At 42.1% G+C, this 23561-nt stretch overlaps 1 protein-coding gene across 1 annotated transcript in view; it reads left to right on the top strand.

The window, feature by feature from the left end:
• Positions 1-23561, top strand: part of CFAP299 (cilia and flagella associated protein 299) — a 223748-nt gene that overhangs the window by 190478 nt on the left and 9709 nt on the right. The window contains 1 exon segment of the mRNA XM_056327477.1: positions 2952-3093. Coding sequence (XP_056183452.1) covers positions 2952-3093 — 142 coding nt within the window.

Raw genomic sequence — 23561 nt, 5'->3', positions numbered from 1 at the left:
CCTGTGAAGAGTTAGAGCTTTCTTCATATAACTTGCTTGAACTTGCATGTGTGGGATGTGCACTCGGTAAAATCCTAGCTGGTAAGAGGTGGCTCTCAAGTAGCTGTCCTCTCACCTGCTAACACTCTTCAGACCACTGGCCTTAAGCACAGCTGTCCCACTGCTTCCTCCGTCAGTACTGGAAGAAGCATAACATTTGACTTCAAGTCCAGCAGCCACGTTTTTGAGACGCATCTAAACTTCTGAAGAAAATATGTATTGTTTGTTCTCTTGGGTACGTCACAGTCCTTGAATACAGCTAAGGCTTTTTGAATCCATTGGTTTGTGTCCCTGTTGCACATAGCTGAGGAACACAGCCTCGTATGCATTTCCTGACTGGCCAAATACAGGGTTCATCTCCAGCAGGGGAGATGAGTTCCCCACGGGGCTCTCAAAAGCATCAGTACCACCGTTTTTTTGTTGTGGGGATGTGCAGGCATTTATGGGCCAAATTTATGGCTGAAGCAATTAGGCACAACTCTGTGGCTTTTAGCAGACTTGCACCTCTGCATGCCAGTGCTGAAGGCAGCATTGGTGCTAGTATTTACTCCATTAAAGCTATGAGAACTCCTCCCTTGGTCCTTCATGACACCCCACTTCCATGTGCCTCTAGCATCTGACCAGAAGAGTGGGAAAAGAAACTCCATGGCTGGTCACTGTAGGTTCCTTCAAACTGAGCTGTTCTGTTCTAGTCTATTCTACTTTGCTGTAAATTGTAGTAATTAAAAGTAAATTTACTGCAGTTGTAAATAGGTTCAGTTGTTAGGCCCAAACTCTATATGTAAGCATACTTTTCAAAACCCATCTTAAATTAAAGCTTTTTCACCTTTTGCCATATAAGTTCCTGAAAACACACAGGTGGATGTAAAGCACAGGCTCTGTGCTTAATAGAATTTTTTGCGTTAGAGACAAATCAGAAGAGTAATGAAGAGACTTTTAGGAGAAATTTTTCCTGTTTTGGGTTTTAGGGTATTTCTGTTCTCTTTTTCAGTTACTTTTCAGTCAACAGCTTTATTGTTTTGGGAGGAAAGAGTGCAAATTTATACAAGTCTTTTCAGGGGTGAGAAGGGGGGACACAATTAAAAATTTTAGAATAACAAGAAGATTCAAGCTGATTCATAGTTAATGAATGAATGCTTATACGTGAGTAGAAATGAATCACGGATGAGGAAAGAACAGAAACGATGTTGGCAGATGAGAAGGATCAAAGGCCTTTAATTTTGAGGAGAAGGCCTCAAAAGTTTACCTTTAACATACAACATAGTTGTTTAGATGTTCTGGTTCCTCTCATGGAGTTTGTAAAGCAATTTTGATGGTAGTCTATGTTGACTTGTAGCTGATTTTAGGAGATTAATTTTCTAAGCAGAAGAGCCTTGAAGCCCTCTGTTTTACATTGCAAGAAATACTGTAACACCCGCCAGCTTTTTTAAATGATCGGATCATACTGCGCAAGCCAAGGCGTTCATTTAAAACTAGCTTTTTTGAAGAACAATAAATCCCTTTTTCAGATGCGTGACACACACCTGCTCTTGTATCTAAGTGTGGGTGCCGTGTACAGTTGCCTTTCTGTGTGCTGGGGATGTCATATTTTTATCATTACCTCATATCTGCCCTTACATGGTTCTCCAGACACATAAATCGGTGGTTCAAAATGGGGGGTGCTGGGGGTAGGGAGGAGACATCTATTTCAAGATTTTTTTATGTATTGCAGGAGATTCTTCTGGCTTTTTCATATCAATGTTGATGGTACAAAATTGCACAATGAGTAACACATGTTTTGATAAAATTAAATGTGAAATTGGAAAAAAAGGAAACATGTCTTGAGTATAACAAAGGCTTGCCAGATAAACCATTACACTCTAGAAATCTACTGCTATTAAAATAAAAAATGTTTTTTGAAGACTTTCCATGGGGTATTGTTTCCATTTCCCCCATATTCCAAAAAGACATAACATCTAATTTCAGTTGAGTAAAAACAAGCATGCGTACAGCTAACAATTAGCGTTATACCTCACCTACCTGGTAACCTCTATACTCAATGTTTAGTTTTTCTTAGGTGGATCCCAAGATGCAAGAATCCTTCAGTCTTGCAAGTCCACTCTCATCCTACCAGTTCTTTTTGCTTTTTGTGTTGTGGTAGCGTGTGAAAAAGAATTGCCTTCTCCTGACCTGTTCTCTGTTCAGTTGGAAAATAAAGCAAATGAAAGGTAAAGGAGCAGAGGAGGAATAGGGAGTGAATGGGGAAACAGGATTTCACAGTGACAAGTGGTATCAAAAGCCATCCCATCGGTGCCTTTGTCCGTGACGTGCATCTTGGCAGCATCAGAGATGTTCTTGCGAGTGTTGCAGCCCTAAAGCAGAAAGTAATCTCTTGCAGTTGGAACCGCTGCTGAATGTGTTGCTGTCCTCCAGGTGCCTCGCTGCCACCTTCAATTTGGCTCTGACACATGGAGGTGCAGCAGCTCAGTGGGTAATACGTTCTCCTACTTGTAGCCACCTTGCTTTAGTCAGCTTTATTTCTAGGCACAGATTTTGTTTGGCTGTTTTTTTACTTGTATTTAAATTATCAGATTTTTGCTCTGGAACTCATTAGCTTTTAGGAATGAAACAGTACAGGAACTGGGAGATACAGTCTGGGAAAACCCTTCTAACGTGGCAGCGGGAAATGTGGGGAATACACAAAGGTATGTTGCATGACACCGCATTTATATTTACTTTTACTGCAGTGATGCCAAGCGTGTCTTAAATTATGGTGTATTACAACATATTCTTAAGTGTCTTAACTCCTAATGGAAGCATAGCCCAGGTGAAGTTGAAGACTTACCTACTCTCTAAATATGGTTTTATATGGAAATCTGTGCAAAAATGTGTGTTTCTATTCTTCATTTGTGGCTGCCTTTGTGTTTTCATGCCCGTCATCTTCATTTGTGACTGAAACACTCATCATCAGCAGGTATCTGCATACATTGAGTATGCACACAGACTGACAACAGGTGATTTTGAAGTCTACTTCAGTGGGAAGAAATGACTCTTCCCTTGGAACACTGATCTGAGGTATTTATCTTGGCTTTGTTTTCATTTATTTGCATTTAGGCAATATAAAGAGAAAGATTTAAATGTTTTTGAGTAGGAAGATAGCTTGTGAAAGTGTTTTTCACTGAAAGGCAAATGCCTGGTTCAGAATTAGTTGTGGAGGATGTCTTTGAGAAGGGTCCCTGTGAGATTTTTTAGTTCAGAGCATAAAGGTTTATCAGGACATTACAACCATTGCCTGTCTCTGCATCACTCATTACCCTGACAAGTTTGTAAATAGTGACACACACGCTTTGATCTGTAAGAGCACGCTTCTGGAGATGCCACAGGCCATGTAGCTGCAGTCAGCAGCTGCTGGAACATCTCTAGCTTTGCCTGGTCTCCACAGAGTCCATGGGAGGATGCTTTGCTTTGGAAGTAGGCCACCCACAGAGGTCTTCTGGTGGCAAATAAGTTGGCGTGTTACCTGTGACTAATGAGAAACATTGTCAGTGAGCTTTCTCACTGAAGAATATATTTTTTCTTAAAATATACCCTGTGCCTGAGTGCCCAGAGACAAACGTATGAGAGATGTTTGTACACTTCTGTGGCCAAGTTGAAGAGGCTTGGTGCAGCAAAGCTGGCAGTCTGACTGAGCCCTGGGGCCGTGCTTAGCACTGAGGCAGTATGTGATATGGCAGACAGGTGCTGTTGGACATGGGGGAAGAGATGGTAAAAGTTTCCGTGGGCTGGTGTTGTGAATTGTTACTGGAGTCTCCTCTTCCCGTGCATCGGAAGGTAAGAACTGCCAATAACTAGCTGCAATGTCACGCGCAGTTCCTGCCTCCCGGTGGAAAGGTGTCCAGTACAAAGGAGTTAAGGCAATTTCTCCTTTTTCTGGGAGTGGTTTTCTGTAATGCAAATCACTGCAAATATTCTTCGGTCAAGCTCTGGTGTATGTTACAGAGCAAGAAAGCAGGAATGACTGTTGGAGGGGACAAGTGGGCTGGTGGAGGTTTTGTGTTATTCGCTCACGGGACAGCAGATGTCAGCAATGAGGCAGATACTGAAATCTCTCCGCACTACCTGAGATGGGAAGCAAAAATCCTGATTTTACGCTTTTAAATCGCGGGGATGAACAAACAGTTGCTGTTTATGACCGAATTAAGAACAGGAATAAACATGACATTGTGTCTGCTTTGCACATGATGTCCTTTCTACATAGTAGGATTTTATTAGTGACTCACAAATAAGCCTTTAAAAATTATTATTGTCATATCCAATACGAAATGTTACCATTGTATCCTGTAAGTGTGCTTAGTCCTGGTTATTCTGACTTGAACAAGTCTCATTTAATGTAAACTTCAACCTGGTTTTCCTTCCCTTGTGTCAAAACTAGGGTACAGTGCAAACTTCATGGACAGCTCAGTATGTTCATTCCTTCTAGCGGTAGAATACAGCTTCAGGTGATATTTAATTTAATCTTTTTGTTTAAAAAAGCAGGGGGGGAGGGAATAGAGCATTACATATATGTGGGGGTTTACAACTAGAATGTAACACATGTAAAACTGAATTTGAACTTTCCAGCTGAACAAAAAGGGCAATTAAGATAAATGTATGCAGTGCCAGGAAGGCTAATTTGTTTTATTTACATATAAATGTATGAATGTATGCACTGTAGTTAATCAGGTTCATATACATATATATATAAATATATATATATATGTAACAATATACCTATGTATACTGAAGTCTTAGTACATTGTACACTGGCTAAATAAAATACCTTCACTTTATGGTTAAATGATGTTGTTCGTGATGCATCGCATGTACAAACTGGCACCATCAAGTCACAAACATTCTTCAACCACATTTATGTATCCCGTGGTCCAATGGAGTAGTCAAGTGCCCCATTTTTCATCAGTTCAATTAGACTTCAGAGCAGTGCATTTCATTCCCACCATGTCTCTCCTGGTTAACATTGAGAATTTTATTGGAGAGGTGGACGGGTATGAAGAAGCCTAGGAATGCTTGGCTAGTCCCAGTACTGATTTGAAGATCTTTTTTGGCAGAGAACTTACTGTGTCCCTGAAAACCTTTTTATTGAGTAGATAAAAACATCCTGTCATCTGATTGGAGTCTTAAATTTTACCTTCACCTGCTGGATCCTGTATTTGTAGTTGCATGCCAGATTAAATACAGCTTTAGGATTAGCCAAATTGTAATTACATAGGCTGTCATCAAAACTGTTTTCAGCCATTCTTCAGTAATTTAAAAAGAATTTTCTTACGGATAATTGTACACCTAATGGTCATCCCTCATCCTGGCAGTGTTGTTCCTTTGCCTCTTTGTTTTCTACCCAGCTTCTTCGAAATGTGTCAAGAGTGCTGTTTGTGAACGGGGATAATTTGACTGTATGTGTAATCTTGTGCTTTTGGCTTTGAATCCCTTGTCAACCTCTGAATCTAAGTCTTTTCATCATGTTTTTCATCCCAGGATACTTATGTGTTTAGGCAGGTATAAAAATGTCTGACTATAGATGGCATATCTACTTCTCAGGCTGAAAGACTGGGTTGGTATTTCTGTCAAAAGTGGTTGTTCCTAGAAGTTGTTTTATCAGTTTAAGTTGTTCCAAAATGCTGCCTTCTTAAAGAACAAGTCATTTGGGGAAATTGTCTCACTCAGAGCTTTACATAGCCCTTGCTCTTGGTCATACTTACTCTAGTCACTTGGGACACTGTAAATCTTGGATTTTTCAGGAGAGGTTAGTATCTTTTGCAGAGCTATCAGATTATCTTTTAAAGATGGAAATCCATACTTTGCTGCAACGCATTTTTTCCTTAGCTGTCTGAGGCTGTCAGAAGATACTAAACTTGGTCTTAAGCACCCTCTGAATCAGATTCTTGTTCACAATACAAAGAAAAATACTGAACAATTAAGTTTATGTGATGTTCATACCTTAAATCTGGTGGGTAATATCAGAGGCTTTTGTATTTGATCTACGTGGTTCCTCTGAGTATTCTTGCCATTTTATTGCATTGCCCAGTTGAGGGAGCATTATTTATATGATATAATCCTCATTTGGTTCCAGTTTATTAAATGAAAGGAATGTGTTAGGCAGTCAGTTCTTAAGAGATCTGGAATCTGTGCTGTAATTGAATCCATTCCCTGTCAGCTAATTTATGTAATCTGATGAGAAACAAGTGTAATACAATTTGTTCAAAGAAAATGGAGAATGTTCACTCTATGGAACCATACCAAAAAGGTACTCTGGATGAGGCAGCATAGAAAAAGATGAAGTTTGGGCTCCCTTCTGTCTGATCAGCCGTACTTTGAGTGTCTCTCCTAGTGAAGGAGGATGAAATTAATGTCTTGTAGTAGAATTGGGCTATTTCAATTTCGTGTGAAATCCTGCCCTGGTTTTTCATTGGCTTTCTGTGGCAGCGTGCTAGATAAAGGTTTTTTGATACTGTACACGGTAGCGTTTCATTCTCACACTTGCCTTGTGGTTGCAGTGGTTTTATTTCTTCTTGCGAGTGTGCACATTTTTTTTGTAAAACAGAGCCAGGTAAGGAGCCATTTACTGTAGAACACAGGTCCTAGATTTTACCCTGAACTAATGGTCTGAAATCACTTACTTATCTCATCAACAGTGAAACTCATTTGGATTTGGCCCCAGCATGCATCAGTCTGAGCATGGGCGGTCCAGCATTCAGGGCTTTGTGGTGATGCACCTCATCTGCGATAGAAGTGCTTCATGATACACGGGTGCTTTCAGACACGACATGTTGTTCTTTGTTACTGCCAAGAACCAGCCCATCAGATTCTGCCCTTCTTCTCTTGTGCTTCAGCTGTGGTCTGTTTTGGCTGCAAGTGGGCGCAGCATTTGGCAGTCATTCATTAACTGGGGTTGGAATTCCCTCCCATTTTATTGTCAGGTATATTCTAAGATACCATCTGTTAATCTGTAAAAACCTGTAAGGCAAATCATGGCCAGCATTACATTCCCAGGTGTGGGGTGTGAGGTAACTTCTCCCTTCCCCACTGTATCCCATACCCTGCGGATTGCTGCTACGCCACTGACCCAAGTGAGAGCTGAGATGGAAGAAGTTGCATTTTCATGCTTTGTGGCACAGGCAGTCCCACTGGGGCCAGCAGAAGATGTGCAAAGAACTTTTCCACCCTCAAGGAGCAGGTGGCAGGAGCCAAACTGAACTCCAGCTGTGCCACAGCTGCACCCCCGGAGCAGGGAGGCAGCAGCGACCCATGTGCAGGGGTTGTGGTAATCCCAGAATGCAGCCTGAAGCCTCTGGAAACTTTCTCCCCAGCCAGGGCATGCTCTGTGGCTGCCTGTAAATTCAAGGATTACAGCAGCTAGAGGTAAGAGCAGGTCACCTACACCAGGCAGCATGAGCCCTGTACTTGATGACACCCATTACTGTGGTTCTTCTTCCAGCTTTCAGAGAGCAAGAAGTCGAATAGGTGTCCGAGGAAAACAGGCTGTGCTTGTTTCGGTGTTTTCTGTTTTGTTGATCAGGAGAAGGTTTTTTGCAAATACAACAGAAGGTTATCCTTGTGTTGAAAGATCCACCATTAGCTATTTCTCCAGTTGGTGTGTTTACTTCAGTTGGCTCTGAAAGGGAAACCCTTCAGTAACTTCCACTCTTGGTGTACATCTACAAACCCCGTTCATCATCTGTTTGGTGTGTCACTCTACCCCAGCTAATGCAAGAGAAATCAGCTTCTCAGTGGTGTTGAATGCCTGCAAATCAGAAGCTCATTACTGTCTCTAATGATCAGATGCTATGGATATAGACCACAAGTTAAGTCCAAACTTCATTTCAGGAAAAAGGTAAAAACATCTTCAGTTTATAAAACATGTGATCTCTAATCTTGGAGAGGATTAGGCAGGCTCCACCCCCTGATTTGCAGGGATTACCATAATGCTAGTAATATTGCAGTGTGAAGGTATTCAGGGTTGAGAAAAAAGTACATCTCAGCATTCCATTTTCATAATTCAGAAATTCAGCATCCCAATTTCATAATGGCTTTTCCACAACTGACAGAGTAAACTTCATTGGATCTCTTAGAAAAGCGATACCAATTTTAAGCAGTTTGATGGGGGCAATACTTTTTATAGTTTTATAGTTCACAAAAACTAGATGCTTTTTTTTTTTTTTTCAGTTGTTTGTCATTATACTTACTGTTTACAAAGCCATCTGGGTCTTTGCTTACCACTGTGTTCTGTTTGTTGACCGATATCCCAACAATACCAAACCAGTTCCTTCTGAGGCTTTGGGGGAATGGGTGGCAAATGATGTGAAATGAGGGAGCCCAGATGAGAACAAAGCTGGTGTCACTCCAGGCGTGTCAGCTGAAGACCACCTCCAGCTGTGCGGAGAAGCGTCCTCCTCACTCTTTATCTGTGACTCCAGAGTCCTTTCCTTCTATAATGCTGTTTGTCATGTATGAGACTTAGTGTGTTAACTCACAGGTAGTCTGGCCTGATTTCTGAAGATTTTCAGTACCTGTGCTATTGTTGCTTTCAGTAGTATTTATGGCTTAGTCAGTCACCCATTAGGTTCCTACTTATGCATGTTGCTATCTCACGTTTGGCATCCAGGGTTTTGGCCACTGTGTCGGTGGGAGGAGTGGTTGTGCAGAAGTCCTGCAGACAACTCTTAACCACCCCTTATGTATGCAAGGTGACGGACAGCAAGTAGCAGATGAACATGTAGATAGAGAGTACGTTCAGACTTGATGTTTGCATGTGTGAAAAGAAAATTCCATTGCTGCCAACTCAGTAAATGTTTAATTTGGAGATGTATGCTTCCGCATCTGGCTTATATTTAAATACAGCAAATACTACTTTTCACCTTTAATTTTTTTCTTTCTTTTCAATTCAAACTTCAATCTCGTAAGAAAGATAAAGTCTTTTAAGGGGAAAGATTGGCTTTTCTCAGCTTTGAACAAACTAACTATACACTTGAAAAAGACAACTGGAAACTACAAATCACTAAATTCTTAGGAGAGAAAAAATTGTAATGTAGGGGGAAGGCTACCTTGCCCTCCTTGTCAGTGCAGCCATATTATCACTGGAAAGAAAAGAACAGTAGGAAAAACCTCTCAAAAAAAACCAGAAAAAGGGCAAGTGCTTATCCAGAATGTGATTTGTGTCAAAGTTTCTGTGTGGAGTTTGAGAATCAGAAATTATTCGTGGCTGTTTACGCATGAACACAGTGTTATGGTGCACAGACAGATGTGTAAGGCAACAGAAACTAAACACAGTTGTTCTTTCTCCTCTTGCTGATTCCCTGCAAATAAAGGGAACAATTTTGCAGTACTTACCTGTGCATTCCCTCATTCCAAGGGAGCTCTTCAGGCCTCGAGATCAAATCCTTTATATCTTGCCTCACCAGATAACTGTGTATCTTCCCACCAGCCTCAGTTGTCTCTTAATGTGGACCAGAAATAATACTGAATTATTCTTGACACTGTTGACAATAGATATGTGCTGGTACTGTTGGGCTGGTTTCTATCGAGCTCTTCTAAATCGTCCTGTTGTTTGCATAAGATCTGCTGGTCAATGTGCCAAAACCCAGCCACACCTCACCCATGGAGAATGTGCCTAACGCTCTCAATTTGCCTTTTTAAAGACCCCTTTAGGGTGGCCACCAGAATGGGCTTCCTGGCAGGGCTGCAGTGTAATTAATGATATCAGAAACAATAACAGCTAATGGGTGAGGTCACAAACAAGGGACCTAATTAGGCATTCACTTAACTACTTCCATATTTAGAGAAACACTTGAAGTGTGTATTTGCATGCTTTTCCAAGCAAGAAAACTGAATAAGGACAGTAGATTGGGGTTTCAATAATGAAATGCATTTGCACATGAATTGTTAAGAAGCACGTAAGTTAAAATGTGATGCACCGTGATTAGCTGCATTGTTTATTTAAAATCTACGTTAGTAAGAATAAGTGTGTGAAGTGCAGAGGGAGAGGAGTTGAGGCAGCACTGAGCCCAGCACAGCGTGTCACGCACCTCAGGCAGCAGGCCTGGCCAGCACCGTGCAGCCTGGACACATCTGCCCTGACATGGCAAGCGCACCTTCCCTTTGCCTTGTGGGGTTGATCTGAGTATTGCTCGTTAGCAGTGGACGTCAAAGGGATGTTTATAATGTAGCTACAGCATCCCACAGCTTTGCGAGTACTTTTCTGGAAACTTTGTGCTTTTGGTTTGTTGTCTGGATGTATAAACGTCAGCCAGAGCACTGTGTGGTGATCCTGAGGCAGCATGTGATTTCTGCTGCATACGGGTGTCTGAGAAACTGCTTTTTCCTTCTAGTTAGACCAGGAAATAGCTGTGGCTGATGTCGGTATGTCCAGATTTTTTAATGGATGGTTGTATGGAATAACTAGTACTTTCTTCAGTTGCCAGCTATATCCTAGTGAAAATGATGGCAAAATTCTCCTGCGATGCATTGATAAGTGATGGTATTGTTGGGTTTTTTTTTACAAACAAATGACAAACATTTGGTTGTCAGCTGCTATAGGTAAAGCTGTGCATTTGTGGCAGACAGTGTTAAAGTTTAACTGATGAATCACTTCATCTTTCCATGAACAGAATTTCTCCCTAATGCTCAGCAGGGTGAAGCCCTAGCTGCCATGATAGATAGCCCATACCTGCACCTGGCCTACGAGACCAGAGGTTGTTTCTTGACGATTAACTCCCAGGAACCAGAATTAATACTGAGGGAGGGGTCTGTTGAAGGATCTGTTTTAACTCCTTGGAAAAACTTTGCCCTAAAACTTTTAAAACTGTTATTTGGGAAAGACCTAGTATCTTTAAAATGTTCAGGAGGTGGGAAGGAGCAGGGAGAGGCAGAGAACAACCCCTAATGAGCTCAGGATAACTCAGTGATTACTGGCTTTTGTGGCTGCATTTTTAAAGCTCTCCTGTCTAAGCTATGTCAATAATTAAAGATCCAATGAAGGATGGGTAAGCAATATTTCCCACATCCTTGGTGAGGTCTGGGCGATCAGAGTCTTGAAATAAACATTCGGTTGAAAAATTCCTCAGTACCCTGAACTGAATCTGTTTATCTTCTGTGCTGCTGCAGAGGTCTGCAAGTAATTTGATAATGTACAAAAAAGTTCTTGTTCAGTATCATTGTGTCTTCCCTTATTTTGGGGTTATTGTGATGCCACATATTTGTCTTTTCTGCTGCATGATGCCAATTAGTATTTCTTTGTATGGAAATATCTTATGCTTCCAACCATTTCACTGCTCAGCCTAAGATTTCATCAGTGAAAAGTAAGTATTTACATAAAAATCAACAGTATTTTATAAGATCTTCCTTTCTGGCCACAATAGTCATGTCAAAGATACTTTATCAAAACCAAGTTAATGTAATTGCAGTAATTTTCAGGTGCTTTTTTTTAAAAAAAGGAGGGGGGGCACAATCTTGTTTTGTTTGTTGGCACTACAGAGTTCATACTTATGTTTGTGAAAATCTTTATATGATACACAATAGTGATTTTATTTTCACAATATCCTGAAGGCACCCATGCTTATGGGGAGCAGATGGAATTCTGGTTTGTGAGTCAGTAAGCCTTCAGGAGAAAGCCTGAGGGTTGCATTTCAGCCTCATCTACTTCAAGACAGGGCAGATTGCTTAATGCCAGCAGGGGGTATGCCAAGTAGGAGTATTGTGTCTCAGATGTAAAATACTGTCAATGTTTAAAAGTGTGTCATGTCCTGTTTGACATGGGTTTTTTCCCCTCCCTGTCATCCAGCACTTACCTCCCTTCTCTTCCTTCATGAAATAAGTGTATGACTTTCTTTTCCTTGTCTTTAGTTTTTTTTGAAATCTTTTCCCAGTTTTCTTGGTCTCTGAATTTCCTTAATTCCCCTTGCCTCATTTTCTCCTCACTCACAGATGCTTACAGAGGGCTCACAGAATTGGACATTCCTCTGGGAAGCTTCATAACATTTCTTTGCGTCTGTGTTTTTCATGGAAACGGGACTGTCTCACAGTCAAAGCCACAGCATGTACTCTCTGTTGCCGGACTGTGCTGTGACAGTGCAGTGACACAGCTCTCGCCTGGGAGTGCCAAGGTGTCATTTTGGCAGTGTCGGAGCAGCCCTCCCTGGTTTCAGAACTTGCAGCTTGGGCTGCAGTGACCACTCAGCACGACTCCTGGAGCTTTTTATTTTCCCTTTTATCCCAGGCTTAATGGTTGAGTGGCAGGGAGTTCCCATGCTTTTCCAAGTGAGCCCAGTGGGGCTTGTTCAGTGCAATCCAAGTCTCACAACTCCAGTAAATTCTTCTGGTGCTTTTCCAGGGGCTGAAGTATGAGACCAATTTAAGGAAATAATGTAATGCACTGCAGTAGTAAAGATACCATACATCCGCATGTGATGACAACTTAACTGCAGGTACTCTGTGGGTCCCACAGGTTATTTTTATTATGTCTCTGAAAACAACCACAAGCTAGGAAAGTGACTTAATTCCTTGCACTGATGAGGCATTTTTAGAGGGTATGCTGTTCCTCTGCTCTGAGTTTTAAATAGGCTATCCCCCCTCCTGCTGGCCCCCTTTCTTGATTAATGCCTGGAGACTATGGATTTAGAATGACATTCCAGGCTGATCTAGTAACAAGGTTTGGATGTGAAAGCTGCGCGTGTCGAGCCAAGCTGGAGTCCTTGCTATGCCAGAAATGCATTGTTTCAGCACTCTGTCTGGGCAGTGCACCTGCACATATGTGCTTGAGCTGCCACCAAGGAAACCTTCCTGTGATTCTGCTTCTGATTGCATCCCTGGATCAAAATGTTCTCTGTAGCAACATGGTATCTGGCTGGCTCCCTCTCCTGCGCTGGTAATACCCTGAGGTTTGTGGAATACTGATACCACACTCTCCAAGATGTTCAAAAGCTCACACAAACATTTGGTAATACGGATTTATTGCCTCCTGCGCACAGGCAGATCGCACATGTTGTAACCACACTGAAAACATTTCCTGAAGAACAGCAGGAGAAAGGGTAGAAGAAGCATGGGCTAGCATTTAAGGTGGGGAAGGAAAGGTCATTCTTCTGTTCTTCATGTTCTTTGAAGCAAATGGTACCGTTTAAAGCACTTACTAGAATTAGTGAGGTAAGGAGACACACCATTTTTTTTCCAATGGAACATTTAAATTATTTCTCATATCATGTAATCCTACATATATCATACAATGTTACAACATATAATCCTAACCTTTCAGCTGTAAACTGATACAGAAGTCAGAATTTTCACATTTGACACTTTTAATGAAAACCCCACAACTGATGAATCAGACCTCTCACATCTACTAAAATAAACAAGGAAGCAGAAAATGTTTTGATAATAGAGGTCCTATTATTTGTTTAAATAAAGCTACACTGAACACCAAAGCTGGGATAAGGAATGGGAGTGCTAGCTCTGATCTGTACATTCCTCTGTGGCTTCAGCCCTACGTGTCTGAGAGGAAGAGTTGCAGTCTCCATTGGAGAATGTGATATTTGTCTCTCTGGCGTTGCATCAAATGACCCTGTACATGCAGACAGAGAAGGGTGGGAAAGGCATTTTGGTGGAGGCTGTTTGCTGTGGAAGCTCCTTCCCTCATCCGCAGGGCAGAGGAACAGTGATGGCCCTTGGCTTCCAGTTGTGCCAGCAGCGGGGTCACAGTGAAAGCTTGGAGCTGTTGTGGGCCATGATTTGCCAGGGTGTCTGCAGTTTTGCCAGAGTATGTTTGCATATGTTTAATAGATGGGTGTTCATAGACTTCCTTCTTTAATTTTACAGTAATTTTCCACTATGTTCACTGTTCCACTTAAACACTGATACATGCCTGCAAGTACCTCTTGATATATGTGTTTCTTGCAAAATTATAACTTTACATAAAATACTGAAGTATAATACAAATGATGTTGTGTTCTGCTCTAGTGAAATTTTGTCCTGAAGAAGACAGGTGATAGGTTTTAAAACAAATGTATAGGAGGCAGAAGTTGTGGTAGCATGTAGGTGTAGTTGGATGCATAGGAACTGGTAAGATTTCTCAACTTTTGGCTGAGAATATCCCTTTTTCTTACTGTTGGACATGGCAATATTCTGTTCTATATATGACACACACATCATATTTCCAGTACTCTAAAACATTCAACTACATTAAGCAGATGTGGAAAAACAATGATTACATAGGTTATAAATCTTAATGTTTGAGAGTTCAGCTTAAAACATTAGGGAGGGGAACAGCTTATCTATGTTTTTTAATTTAAAACTGCTAGAGAGTTATTAATCTGCTTGAAGTCAATTTTTCCCGTTGTTAAACCATTGTGCCATTCCAGTGTTTTGGGAAGCAATGAATCTTCATTTTTTTCTTGTGTACACCCCATAAGCACTGTCTTCAAAGAGATAGGTTTCTTGAAAACTTTTTTTGTAATTGTTTTGCTAAGTTCTGGCCTCTGTCATTTGTCCATTGTGGTTTGTAACACTGCTGTCTGTGCTGCCTGGTAGGCGGATGTTCCCCATCACTGTCACATCTTTGCTTTTCCCCCCTGTCACTTTGATCCCTTTCTGTGTTAGATGACAATTGTTTTTTCTTGCAGTCTTACAATTGTTGTTACCTACATGGCAATTAAAGTCAGAGTAATCTTACTGTAGCTGTCAAGGAACTTTATGGATATGGTCTTTTGCAAAGCATGTAAAAGACACCGCTGTCTCTGTTGTTACTCTGTGAAATGCTGCATATACTGAAATGAGAGTTGTTCTTACATTGCTTCTAAATGAGAGATAACTTCCTAGGATTTGCAGATGATGATTCTGAATATCCTTCTTTCAAAAAGAAGCAGCGGCTTTGGCCTAACATGGAGCTTTTGCATTCACCTCTCTGGAACAGGGTGTTATTCATGTGTAATGTGCAGATATGTAAAAGGCACATGCGGCTGCTCTCACTGGAGCTTTGTCCCAGTCCTCCCCCTTGACTCCAGTGGGACTAAATTTACAGCTTCAACAGGAGCCATGGCAGTGGTATTGGACTTTGCGGGTTTTGAAGCAGATCACAAAATCTATTTGTTCGATATTATTTGTGATAATCTTCTCATGTTATGTCTTGGGGTGAATATCTCAAAGAAAAGATGGCAATTTTAGGGCTTGCAGACTGATACACTCTGTGAGGAAGTTAGTGAAATTAAGCTGTGTAAGATTCTGAAAGTCAGCAAAGTCACTCAGTAAACTCCAGTTAAAACAGTCAGACTGGGGCCTCTCAGCCATAGTGCCACTGTTCCTCTTTTTGGATGGGACATTTTAAGTAGTTTCACATTTTGGTGTTACAATACTCTTGATGCTACATATTCATACATTTTGGTGAAGATATATGCAGAAAGAGTAAAATGCACTCCCTGTTGTGGTCTGTGAGTAGCAAGCAGAAGTCAGTGTAAGCTAGAAAAAAATTGCTCCTGAGCTGTAGCTTGCTGAGGATGTTGTTGCAGTTGTTCTTTATTTATAGCATGCAGTCATATCCTCTTTACATCTGCATATTGAAGATGAACAGGGAGAGTGATTTCCTTAAAAACTGTATTGCTGACTTAGTTTATTCAATAGGTTTGCTCTTTGTAAGGCTATAGATTATGCAGCCATTGAAACTGCCATATTAAGTGTGCACCTTCTGGATATCTGATTCTTTGAATCATACAGAAGGTGTAATGTTCACCTTGTCAGCTGTTTATCTAAACAGTCTTTTATGGAATAGTTGTAGTAACTGCAGTCCCAGTAGTCCTACATATCAGTTTATCCTGTTTTGAAGAGATTCAGTCATTCTGCATAAGGACATAAGGACATGTACTTTCTTTGGTTGCTTCCTGTGATGCAAATAACCTCTGGTCGTTTGCAGCTGGTGTGAGTAACAGTTACCATGGCCAACTCACTCTCTTCGTGCCACTTTATCAGCATCCTCTCTCCGTCACATCAGATCCGTGATCTATGTCCTGACCTTCAAAACCCAGCAAATGCTTTCAAGCCGCTTGTCCCGTGTCCTCATGTATGCAGCACCCCTTTAACCATGTGAAGTTCTCCTTCTACTTCTGTCTCTTTTTCCTGCTTTTCCTACTGTCTACTGTTAGTATGTACAACCTCTTCCGGTTCATACAGCCTCTTCCTGGAACATTTTTTCTGACCCAAGCATGTGCAGAGTTTTCAGTGCAGTGTGTAGCCCTGTTGTATTCAGTGTGTTTCATGTGGTTTGAGGAACTGGGGCCTCCATCCCTTATATCCCTCCAGATTTTGAAGAGGTTCTGGTTATAGACTGTTTCTCCTTTTCATGTACAAGTAGGTGACAGTTTGACTATCTAGTTATACATGTGTGTGTCACATACATAAGCTTTGCAGTCTGATTACAAGCTCTGAATCTATTTTAGAGACAAGGAATGTGAATACCTTGTATGACATTTTGCTTCATTAATATCACAGCTCTGCTGCCTTGTTTGGATTGAAATAGAAAAGTTGTCTGCTTGATTCCCTGTCATCTCTTTGCTCTGTTGCTAAACATCCATTTAAATTAGGCATGTCAGTCTCCCACATGGATAGTAAGTTTGCACTGTGAAAGCATTAAAAGAGTCCAGTCTGTTTTCAGTCGTTACATTGATTTGAGCCATTGAATCTATACATTGCTGTGCATCACATGGATAGTTGAAATGTGTGTAGTGGTGGCTTGTATCAGTTTTTTAGCAGAAAAGAGGACAGGCACTGCCTTTTCCTGTTTCGAACATTCAACCGTAAGAAAATAATGCATCGTACCAAGGCTGGTGTTTGCAAGATGCACTGTCTGAAGTTAAACCTACTGCTTTTTAAGGAACTAAGTAAGTTAGTTTTTAAGATTTTGTTTTTACACTAACAGCTGTCAGTAGTTCTCCCCAGACTTAGCAGTCTCCTGGGTGCTCTGGTCCCACCAAATTGCAGCAAAACAAATCTTTTTTTCTCAACTAGTATTGGCAAGCTGGAAACTGCAAAGCCCATTTTGCAGCAGTTTTTCCATCCTGAACCTGGAGTTTGTAATCCAGACGTTTTCTGAGGGTGTGTTTTACAACAGCCCTTCAGATCTAATAAGCTTAGGAGTGACCATTTTCTTCAAGGCAGGGTAGTCCTTTCCTGAAAAGCTGGCATTTTTGCTGCTTGAAGGGAAGTTAAGTTACTCAAGATGGAAACTCCTGATGCACTCTCATCACTCCTGTTCCTGTGTGTTTAAAAGCTGGGGTCACTGTTATATATATATATATATATATATATATAATCCTGAGCATATTGCAGAAAGGTGGGGGGTGGCAGGAAGGAGTTGTGGAGCCATATTTTGAAAATGTGCCTAAATATTTAAGATTTGTCTTCTAAATGTTTGTGTAGTTGACAAAGTTTGGAGGATATGAGACTTGTTATGCAACAGCTTGCAGAAAGCATCAAGGCAGGCCAGTGCCCCACCTCCACAGTGCCGGAGATCTGGCAACTTCACAGTCTTCTGGACTAAGGTGCAAGAGGAACTGAGTTCTCAGGGTCTGAGATTTTCCACATACCATTTTCCAGTTCCAGTGGGAAAGATGCATCTAAATGTCCCCAAGTTGCTTGGAAATTGCAGCCTTATTCATTCAGCAGGCTGGTTGCTCTGAGGATTCCCTCAATGCCCAAGCCATTAGGATTTCAAAGGATTTGCATTAGTCAGGTCTGGGAAGGGGTAGGAAAGAATCCTTTCCATGCCTTGAAGGTTAGCTGTCTCCCCTGGCTTTACCTCAAACCACTGAAGTAAAATACTAGGAAAAAGAAGTGTTCATTTTTCATTAAATTATTTTTCAGCAGTTCAGCTGATAATTAGAAGTTTTAGCACATGGTTTTATAGAGGAATTCTTTCTGGACTCAACTCTTTGCCTAAGGAGATTACAGTTTGAAAGGAAGAAAGACCCCTGGAAAGAAACCACAGGAAGAAAGACAGATACATGCATACGTTAAGCATGCTTGGAATACATACCTTCAGAAAATTCATCATTTCATCTCAGATGCATAATCAAACTTTGATCAAGAGGCTAATTTATTTATGGATGTTAACCCTAGTTCCTTCAGGAGGGAAGGTGTTGGAGAAGCTGGCCCAGCTCCACAAATACACATATCCAAATTGATATGCAATGATACTTTGACATTTCCTTTACTAGCTCGCCTACCTGTCTAGCTGCCGTTTTGTTCCTCCCGGTCTCTTCCTGCTCATCATGTCTAACTATGGCAGAACCAACAAAGCACCTAAGTGTTGTTTTTGGTGCAGCTTTGGCACACATCTGAAGGTCATGTTTTTAAGTGTAAGAGGTGTAGGCAGGTGTCAGGGGGATTTTGAAACCCCCACGGAAGCTCCCTGCAATGCCGCCCGCCTACTACAAGAAATTGTAAAGAAATTTCAAGCTTTGGAAATATGTCTTGGCACTTACCTGCATCTTTGGCACCTGAAGCAATGAGCTGAATGATAGTGGAGAGTTGCAGTTGTTCATCATACTCTGGCTTTTCGTTAGTGTAAGAGGAAAGCTAGCATGTGAACCTATGTGACAAACGCACAAATGTTCTGCTGCGATGTCTTTCTTCAATTCTAGGTTGGCCTTTGCTAGGAATTCCCCTCAGATAATCAGATAATAAATCTTTCCCTAAGATTTGATTCTTTTCCGAGGAAGATTCAGTGATCTTCTCTCCCATCTCATTACTGATCATTATATATTCCTTTGTCTGCTGTGGTGATGAACTGATTTCAGTAAATGTGTAGTGAATGAACTAGAGGTCCCCTGTTCTCCCAAGACCATTGTTCAGAACCTTAGCTGGCCACAGCACTTGGTGTGGAACAGGGACAGAGTGACCGCTTTGTGCACATTTTTGTTGATAGTGCTTGCTTTGTTTATATGGTTTGGTTTTGTTTTAACACCCAAGGCCTGGCTAGGAGGGAAACTTTTATGACTGAGATTTTTATTATTATAGGGTGTTTCTTTTGACTCCGATCTGAAGAAACTTTGAAAAGGCACTTTAGGAAGAAAAGAAATTACTTGATTGCCTGATGCTATTGCGATCACCATGCACTGATATGCAAAAGAACAGGCACTCTGGGTTTGTATGTCAATCTATCAGCTACATGTAACTTCCAACAGGCCTTCAGTGATTATTAATTTCACAATATGTATAAAATATTCATCCTATTGTTCCTTCAACAATTGCATGCCTCTCTTTTATCTTCTTTGTTGTAGCTTCAAGATAAAACTTTTTCTTTTCATGGTCCATAAATACTAATGTGCTGGGTGGTTTTATTCTTTAAAGATGGAGAGAACTAATAAGACAATAGATTCTGAGTGATTACTGCACAACTTCTGGAGCCTGATAGCAGTTTCATAATTTCTTGGAACGAGGCCTGTAACCCCAAGGACTTTATTTTCCTTTTATTGCTTTTATTTCTTCTGTTTTTCTTATTAATCTTAGCCTTCATTCTGAAATGCAAAAGGTGTACCCAGCCAAAGTTCAAACAATGCTGGGAGTACTGAGCAGATTACACAAGAACCATCTTCGCTATGAGAAACATTTCTAAGTGCTCCAGTGCTGAGAGTGTCTGCTAACACCCACTGAAAGCAAAAGCAGATCAACCTGCAAGTTGAAGCTCTTAGACTACCACTTGTGCTGCCAGCAGTGGAGGGCCAAGGTGAATTGCAGAAAGGAACAGAGTCATAGAGTCATTTAGGTTGGAAAAGACCTGTAGGATCATCAAGTCCAACCATTAACACAGGATGGCCAAGTCCACCACTAAACCATGTCCCTAAGCACCACCCACATCCACTCTTCTTTTAAACACTTCCAGGGATGGTAATTCCACCATGTCCCTGGGCAGCCTGTTCCACAGCTTGACCACACTTCCAGTGAAGAAATTTTTCCTAGTATCAAGTCTAAACCTCCCTTGGTGTAACTTGAGGCCATTTCCTCCTGTCCCATCAGTTGTTATATGGGAAAACGGACCTACCCCCACCTCACTACAGCCTCCTTTCAGGTAGTTGTAGAGAGCAATAAGGTCCCCCCTGAGCCTTCTTTTCTCCAGACTAAACAACCCCAGTTCCCACAGCCGCTCCTCATCAGACTTGTGCTCCAGACCCTTCACCAGCTCCATTGCCCGCCTCTGGACACGCTGCAGCCCCTCAGTGTCTTTCTTGCAGTGAGGGGCCCAGACCTGAACACAGTATCTGAGGTGCAGCCCACCGGTGCTGAGTACGGGGAACGATTGCTGTCCTGGTCCTGCTGGCCACAATCTTTCAGACACAAGCCAGGAAGCTGTTGGCCTTCTTGGCCCCCTGGGCACCCTGCTGGTTCATGTTCAGCCAGCCGCCAGCCAGCACCCCCGGGTCCTTTTTGGCTGGGCAGCTTTCCAGCCACTCTTCCCTAAGCCTGTAGCATTGCGTGGGGCCCTTGTGCCCCAAGCGCAGGACCCGACACTTCTCCTTGTTGAACTTCATACCAGCTCGGCTTGGATGCCAGAGGGGCGGTCAATTGTGACAGTTCTGCCACCCAGCCTGCAGCCACCCGTGTCCTCCTGCTGGTGCCACAGCCCACGCATGCCCTGCATACAACACAAACGCTGCTGGGTGGAGATGGAGTGTTGGACACAGGGACACAGAGAGAGTAAAAGCCCCTTTGGCAGTGGTTAAGAAAAGGATGTCAGCTGATTCATATGGTACCAGTTGCGATACTCTATCTGGCAGTGCCTGGTCTTCCATAATATACAACTCTGGCAAGTGGAAGTGAGTTTAAGAGATGGAGCGACACAGCTAATGGTTTCACTTTCACCTCGTTTTTTGTCTGATAAAAGACTCGTTTTGTTGTGTACCTATTTGCCCAGAAGTACATAGCAGTACACAGCAGGGGTGAATCAGTTCTGTAAACTCCAGCATATGGCAGCAGTCCAGTGTTTGGAGATAGAGTGTAAATATGCAGCAACAGTTATCATGGAAAGTTCTGCCAGAGTTTGAGAAACTGTACTGTTTGTGAACTCTGAAAGCACCTGAATTACCTGGGTCATCCCAGACAGGCAGTAACATAGTCTCCCCATGATGATATTTTTCAGAAGGGTTTTGCTGGTTATTTTAAGTATTTTTAAAAAATAAGCAGTAATTCTCTTGTTTCATTTCCCATTCATAGTTCTCAGCCCTGCTTTGGGTTGGCCTTGGCTGGATGCCAGGTGTCCACTAAGCTGCTCTATCACTCCCCTTCTCAGCAGGATGAGAGGGGAGAAAATAAGATGGAAAAAACCCTCATGGGTCAAGATAAGGGCAGTTTAACAAAGCAAAAGCGAAGGGGAAAAAATATTCTCTACTTCCCATCAGCAGGCAATCTGCAGCCACTTCCTGGGAAGTAGGGCTTCAGTACACATAGTGGTTACTCAGGAAGACAAACATGGTAATAATGACTTCCCCAACTTCCTCCTCCTTTCTCTTAGCTTTTATTGCTAAGCAGGTGTCATATGGTATGGAATATCCCTTTAGTCAATTTGGGTCAGCTGTCCTGCTATGTCTCCTCCCCAGATTTTGCCCACCCTCAGCCTACTGGTGCAGGAGGAATGTTGGAGAGACAGCCCTGATGCTATATGAGCACTGCTCAGCGGTAGCCAAAACACGCGTGTTATCAACACTTTTCTAGTTACCAATGCAAAGCACAACACTGTGAGGGCTGCTGTGGAGAAAATTAACTCTGTCTCTAGCCAGACCCAATATAATCTCCACCCCTTATTCCATACCATTTGTGTCATGCTTAGGTCCCACACAATTTAATACACACACACACATATACATATATGTATCTTCTAACCATCCCATTGTATTTAATTCTTATTACTCTTGGAGAAGAAATCTCTTCTTACCAACACTCACAACTTAAACTACATACTTAAACAATCTATACCCAACATACAGGTTTATGCATTCTCAGTAACTACTCTCCCCGGTCATGTAGCAGATAGCTATTACTCTCCCATTCCATGGGCTTCCTCCGCTCCTCCAGCTGTGCATAAGAATGGGCTGTGGCTTTGGGCCCATCTGTCAAGATGGGTGTTCAGGACAGGAGAAGCATCATGTTTGGTTGTTGGGCACCAACGCTAGCTTGGTTTGTGTCATCATTGCAGTCATCTGGTTCCTTGTGAAACTTGCTCTTTGTCAGTTCAGGTCATTCCTGCTACATTACTTCCTATGACATACAAATGCATCACATTATTTTCCCCCCAAAGGTTAAACCTCCTTGAGGCACATGCTGGGTTTCCCCATCCTTCCACATTATCCACTGCCTTTTCCTATGGGAGGAGCCGTCCACACTGCCTTCCTCAGCCACTTCCCTATGTGCACTACAGGGAACTTATCTTCTCCCACAGTATGTAAGGGTTTTGTTAGGGCAGGGCCAGGATGGTTAGCAGACCCTCTGGTGTTAACCAGCCAAGTGGCTTCTGCTAAATTTGTATCCCAGTGCTTCCATGCCCCATTGCCCAACACTCTCAACATAGTCTTTAATAGTCCACTACATCTCTCAACCTTTCCAGAGGCTTGTAGGTGATAGGGGATGTGATGCATCCACTCAATGCCATATTTCTTTGTCTAGGAGTTTATGAGGTTATTTCAGAAATTAGTCCCATTGTCTGATTCAATTCTTTTTGGGGGACCCCATGCCAGAGCAAGGGAAGAGTGTGAGGAGCCCTCCCTCTGAGGAGGAAGGAGCAGCAGAGACAACGTGTGATGAACTGACCACACCACCCATTCCCTGTCCCCTGTGCTGCTGGCAGGGAGGAGAGAGAGAATTTGAGAGTGAACTTGAGCCTGGGAAGAAAGGACGCATGGGGGAAGATGTTTTTAAGATTTGGTTTTATTTTTTGTTAGTGTTTTCTGATTTGATTGGTAATAAATTAAACTAATTCACCCAAGTGGAGTCTGGTTTGCCCATGAGAGTAATTGGTGAGGGTGATCTCTCCCTGTCCTTATCTTGACCCACAAGCTTTTAATTATATTTTCTCTCCACTGTCCACCTGCAGAGGGGAGTGATAGAGCGGCTTTGGTGGGCACCTGGCGTCCAGCCAGGGTCAACCCATCACAAGTCCAAACTTAGGAAAGGAAATCTTTGGCACTCAAAGGTACCTTCAGTCAGCGGTATGCTGTCTTGTATCAACCCTGCTGATTTTTTAAACATTTCTTTGCACTTGTTAAGGTCCCATAGGAAAATGTTCTACCCAGAGGTGAGGGAAGTTTGGGAAGAATGAAAGTCCTAAATATTAGAAACAAAAAGGGAAACTTAATATAGCAGTTAAGGGTTTGGTGATTTTAATGACATCCTCCTGAAGCAGAAACTTGAGTCACATGCCTAGATTATGCAAACTGAAATATGTGGCCCTATTGAAGTCATTCGTCTTTGAGGGAAGCTGAAGTGCAATGGCTTGTGACATAACAGGATGAGACAGGAGAATGGGC

Source organism: Falco biarmicus, chromosome 1 (genome assembly GCF_023638135.1).
Source record: "Falco biarmicus isolate bFalBia1 chromosome 1, bFalBia1.pri, whole genome shotgun sequence".
NCBI lineage: Eukaryota > Metazoa > Chordata > Aves > Falconiformes > Falconidae > Falco > Falco biarmicus.
Note: the sequence above shows the minus strand (reverse complement) of the source record. Positions and strands in the feature narration are given on the sequence as shown.